General features: G+C 39.0%; 2 protein-coding genes across 2 annotated transcripts in view; both read right to left on the reverse strand. All coding sequences in view use genetic code 11, as the record gives it.

Moving 5' to 3' along the window:
• Positions 1-1,005: 1,005 nt before the first annotated feature.
• On the reverse strand, positions 1,006-1,441 carry EGR_08254 (hypothetical protein; the record flags this gene model as incomplete). Its single annotated transcript, XM_024497503.1, has 2 exons — positions 1,006-1,096; positions 1,368-1,441. The coding sequence occupies 2 exons, from the start codon at positions 1,439-1,441 to the stop codon at positions 1,006-1,008; spliced, it is 165 nt and encodes a 54-aa protein (XP_024348098.1).
• A 1,747-nt stretch (positions 1,442-3,188) lies between these two features.
• EGR_08255 (hypothetical protein) overlaps positions 3,189-5,595 on the reverse strand; it is a gene marked incomplete at both ends in the record, with an annotated part of 5,153 nt that continues 2,746 nt past the window's right edge. Inside the window, 3 exons of the mRNA XM_024497504.1 lie at positions 3,189-3,241; positions 3,609-3,635; positions 4,357-4,383. Of these exons, the coding sequence (XP_024348099.1) occupies positions 3,189-3,241; positions 3,609-3,635; positions 4,357-4,383 (107 nt within the window). The remainder of the gene's footprint in view (positions 3,242-3,608; positions 3,636-4,356; positions 4,384-5,595) is intronic.

Raw genomic sequence — 5,595 nt, forward strand, 5'->3', positions numbered from 1 at the left:
TTTTCTCTGCATAACCTTCAAACTTCAAAAATGCTTGCCTTAATTCCCTGCCTATCTAATCACTGCGATTTATTTTGTGAATAAATAGACAAGAGCAAGGGATTAAACTTTCAGGAAAGGTAAATGAAGGCGTTCTTACTCACTTCAACATAAGTCAACTTCCTTAATAACTAGAAGAGAAGTAAGGCTTTCTCCGTCTGTTAAGAAAGTGACATTTGCAAGGTCTGCTCCTGTTACTTTCGAGTACTGACTCAAATTTAGGAAATTAAACTATGACTGTAGGATTCTGGTGGTACCACCACCTCCTGAATGCCAAATACTTTGTGGGTAACCACACCTTCGAGGTGTAGTACGTCAGGGACTGTCTAAATTGGGGTGCAAAATTGCTTGTCCTTTGCAGTCGCTTTACATTTTGGCTCATGTCCTCATTTCTCACCATGTTGCCTTCATGTTCCAGAAGACAGAAATCTTCTTGGACTCAAAATCCTAATACCTTAGACAAAGTAATGGTGACGGTTATTTGCCTCTCCATCACTTACTGATTGGCAATAAGCTCTGCACTTCCTCCCCCTCAGAAACCCTTGTCATTCCCAGGCTTTGCCTGGTCAAATATTCTTCATTTCAATGGCTGTGGTGCTACCTGCCATCAGACATATCTGGCTGTTGACATAGGGTGCGTGGAATTTAATTTTGATCACTCCAATAGTTGTCTCTATGTTCTGCAAGCGACTGCAAATGTCTGAATCGTGCCATTTCGCTCAAACTTAGAAATACACCCACCAAACGATCTGCCTCATTTCAGCCAGCTGAGTGCAGAGGCGACTGGTCTACGAGTTTACATGATTGCGGTGCTAGTCGGCGAAGGAAAGGCAAAGCGTCTTCCATTTTCACCTTTATTGAGAGGGAATTGAAAGTCTTCCCCACTTCATTTGTTCATTTGATAGTAGTTCAAGCATTTATCTGTGCGCCCGCCCATTCTTCCAATCACTCGATTAGAAGTTGGATTTAGTTGGTAGACACAAATGCACTGTCACATTTGGACACGAAGACGGCAACAGCAGGAATGACGATGTCGAAGTCGAAAATGGAGGCACTGCTGAACGATTGGTGCAGGTGGAATGAAACCATTCCTTGTTGACTATTTTTGTATTTATATCCCTACAATCAAAGCTGTAATGGTAGATATCGTGGTGAAGTTCTCAGGGATGGAGAAGTTATGCGTATTGAAACTTGACTTATTTGAGGCCATGTGAATGTGACTCCCTTAAGTCGTATAGCTCACCCATGAGAGACTGCAGCCAAATAAATGAACAGAAAACATGTGGTGCAAATAATAAGTCCACAAAGACGTTTCAACATCTGGTTACACTAGACCAAATGAAACGAGTAATGTGCCCTTGTTGGCAAGTTCACGCTTCTTCCTCGCTAAGTCGGCCGCCATCTTGTTTTGCTTGTTCTGTAAATTGACCTTTTAGTTTTGTGTGTCACCTCTTCTTTTTCTTTTTTTTGTTTAAGTACGTTTTAGCTCTAATTGATAAGTGAAACCTCGCGTCTAGAGCAAATCACTGCAAAGAATGCAAAAAGTATCTGGAAGCAGCTTGAGAATGGATATTGATGCTTATTAGAGTTAACATCATCTAGAGATTTTCCATCACTGCCACCAGAGTAAGGTTTGTTATGCTTAGCATTTCTGTTGATGTGCAATCACTGTGGAGGTGCTGATACTGGATCAGAACAGCATTTTGAAAATTGAGTATTTTGAGGTAAAGTTTGTTTATCCAAAGTAGACAGCCCATTACTTTGATCGCAAATTGTGCTTCTAAATTTGTTACTGTGCTTCTGCTGTGCTACATATTTTCCGTTTTGTCGTTTTACGTGCAGTCACAAACTTACCATCTTCTTGACTTTGACTGCAGGCACTAGAGCCCAGGCAAGTGTATAATTAGCTAGGAAGGAATTGTCAGACATCAGCATCTTTGCTTTGCTTTACTCTTAGTAGCATAGCATAAGCTTAACTACGATGAGGTATTAAGCACGGCGTCGTTAAGATAACCAAATCCATCTCAGCATGGCATGGGTTCATTGGGCCATACTAAATTATTTTACCAAAAGTGGATTTAGTGTTACTTGCGCAATGATAAACAGGCTCTAGCGGTTTGTTTAAATGAAGACATTTAGATTAGGCATGAGTTTTTAGCCGCCCAACCATAAACAGCAGTGAGTGATTCTCGGATTAAAACGCATTTCCTTTTGCGGGATTAAATGTGCAGCTATGAGTAGACCTGCACCAGATGAGGTGCGTCTTTTGTAAGCACTGCCATTGTTACTACGCACCGGATATTAAGCTGGGATTCAAATCAATTATAGTAGCAATTTATTTTCACCTTAGAAAGTAAATATTCAACAATTTTATGGAAATCAACTAAGCTACGCAAAGGTAGTTGCAACCTGTTTGCATTTATGCAGTCATCGAGCATAGTTCGTGTTCAGCTCTTCAATTATTTGGATTCACAAAAGCATTGGCATCAACAGTCATGCCATGACAGCTAAAAGAAGAATGAAATGGAGGTAACTCCGGACGCTAGTTAAGTCGAAAGTGGAACCAATCACTTAAACTTGGCCTAAATGCATCCACCTATCCAAGTAATGAGATACCGGGTCTCTTGCAGCAATAATATCTGAAAGATTTTAATTATGAACAATGGAATTGCATCAAACACAGTGAATTGTCTCTTCGCTTGTTCACCACCTGTGCATGTGCAAATGTTGTTAAACCTTGAGGTGTGCCGAATTTTCTGTATTTTACAAAGCTCAACGTAAGCTACCGGTAAATCACCTGTCCATTTTTTAACCTCCGACTGGATGAGGAGATTAGGATAGCTTGTGTTTAAACCCACAGTCATGAATTTTGGAACCCACAAACGAATGCCTTGAGGCAAATTCTTTAAGACGAATAAGATTATAAAAGAGGAAAGAAGGACGAAGTTAATTCTTTCTGAAGTTGTTTATAAAGCAGATGAGATAGGTTGACATTAAAGTGTCAAAGCTAAATACGAGTTGAATTTACTGGGTGCTTGGTGTAGGTAATAGAAGAAAAATAGTCGATAGGTTTATAGATGGCAACTTAATAAAAAACGCCTGATTCTTTATAGTCCTCATTCCATCGTTGCGCTCGTTTGCTCATTGGATCAACTGGCTAGCGTTTTCAAAAGCATCAGCATTGACAGCAGTATAGTCACAACTAAAAGAAAAACCAATGCATGAGGATAGGGAGCAAAACATGTTGAAAGCAGGACTGCGTAGTTTTTTTATTATCATTATACACAGAAATGCCTAATTTAAGATCTTGCATTCAAATAGCGCAAGACCTTTATAGAGAAAGTCAGAAAACTGAATAAGCTGCAGCGAAAACTAATGAAAGTGATAACTCTTCTGTATTATAACAGTTACCGTAATCACAGGAATAAAGTAAATGGTGGTGTCTCAGGTTGATAAATTATTCAATTAGTATAAGCACCGGGAGTTCATATTATCATAGGAATCATTTTGCCCAGGAAACTTGGGCCACGTGCAAAGTAGACTAAAATAACCAAAATAAAACAACTCACTCGTGGAGGTGTACGTTACCTCAAGACCTAGGATAGGAGAAAATGCAGAGAATTTATTTAAAGTGCTATTTCATGGTAGATGAGCACATCTACTGGCATGAACAAAGGTCGCAAAATAGTGAAACGGATCAAAGTAGTCGCTATACCAGCTTATCAGAAGAGGTTGTGGCTGCATAAATTATCAAAATGTGAATCAGGTTAGGTTAAATGCAAAGACAGCGTGCGTGATGCTTGGCTGCTTAATGTGTACCTTCCAAATAAAAATGTAGCAATAGTTATTTATCAGCGCTACCCTCTCTGCAGCGGAGCAGCTGCCATAGTCTCTGATACGGTGAGTGAATTGTAGGGCTTTAAGTTAAAAATTCACTTATTTAGTGAAGGCACTTGAGGTTCATATTGTCACTGGAAAAATATTGTAAAATTGACTGACACAATCAAAATAAAACAATTTGCTCATGAAATTGGATGTCACCCCTGAATCTAGAAGATGGAAGTACGCAGAGAAAGTAAAACCAGGCGTTATGCCGACGTTGATAAATACATTTACTGGTTTTAGCAAATGTGTCGAATCAGTAAAAACGATCAAAATATTCGCTTTACCAACTCACCTGAAGAGGTTGTGGCTGCATAAAATTATCATAACAAGAATAAGTTTAGACTGAATGCATCGGGATATACATGTAATGCTTGGATGAATAATGTGGGTCTTCAAACCTAGAATTAAGCAAAAGTGATTCCATGTACTCACTCGTGGTGGTGTGCGTCACCTCAGGGCCTGGAATATAGAAATAGGTAGAGATAGTAGCTAGTGATATATCATAGTAGACATGCTCATTTACTGGCATGAGCAAATGTGTCAAAATAGTGGAATATATCAGAATAGTGACTTTGCCAACTTACTGGAAGAGGCTGTGGCTGCATAAAATTATCAAAATGTGAATAAACTTAGAGTGAATACAAGTACATTTTATGCAATGCTTGGCTACTTCATGTGTACCTCCCGAATTCACACATGGAATAGGCATGCCTTAGACTGGCCTAGCCTTGGTAGCTCAACAGCCAATGTATTTGTTAAGTTGGGTAGGCATAAGAACTGATTCACCTATTGTCCACTATCGATGCGAGGCGTAAACGTTGTGGAATAAACGCAAAGCAAACACTTAATAGAATGATGGTGCCAGGAAATCTGATGAAAGGCATAGGTTACCGATCTCTTCTTAATTGTCCACTCGGTACTATCGAAGCAATGTGCCTTTTAACTTAAAATGTAGCAAAAGCATTTCCATGTACTAACTTCCCTGCAGTGGAACGGTTGCCATAACCTCGGTCAAAGTGAGCATATTGTAGTGCTTTAACCAAACTGAAACTACTCCTGGAAGTGGTCGTCAACCCAGGTACTATATAAAATCACCAAAATAAGAATAATTTTGTCTTGGATACAACTGTAATTCATGTGATTCTTGGATAATTAATGTGCTGGGAGCGCAACTAGTAAGGTGTTTATTAAGTTGGGTTGACGTATCAACTGACTTGTGTGTCAAAGTAGTGGCACTGTTACTATCAATAGTTTTAACAAATGTGTCAAAATATGAAAATGATGGAAATAGTTGTTTTGCCAACTTACCAAAAGAGGTTGCCACTACATAAAATTATTAAAATAGGAATAATTTCATCTCAAATGCAACTGTAAATCATACGATTCTTGTCCATTTAATATGTTGGTGTCGCAACTAGCAAAGAGTATATTAAATTTGGTTGACGTATCAACAGATCTGTGTCAAAGTAGTGAAATGTTTCAAAATAATCACCTCACCACCTTGCCGAAGGTGGTTGTGGCTACATAAATTACCAAAAGTAGAATCAGTTGGGATTAAATGCAGCAGGAGTAAAATGATGTTTGGTCACTTAATGTGTAACTGCCGAATCAGCACATGGAAAAGGCTTTCTTTAAACCAGCCCAGTCTTAGTAGCTCAACAGCCAATGTAT

The sequence above is a fragment of the Echinococcus granulosus genome (genome assembly GCF_000524195.1).
Source record: "Echinococcus granulosus chromosome Unknown EG_S00100, whole genome shotgun sequence".
Taxonomy (NCBI): Eukaryota; Metazoa; Platyhelminthes; class Cestoda; order Cyclophyllidea; family Taeniidae; genus Echinococcus; species Echinococcus granulosus.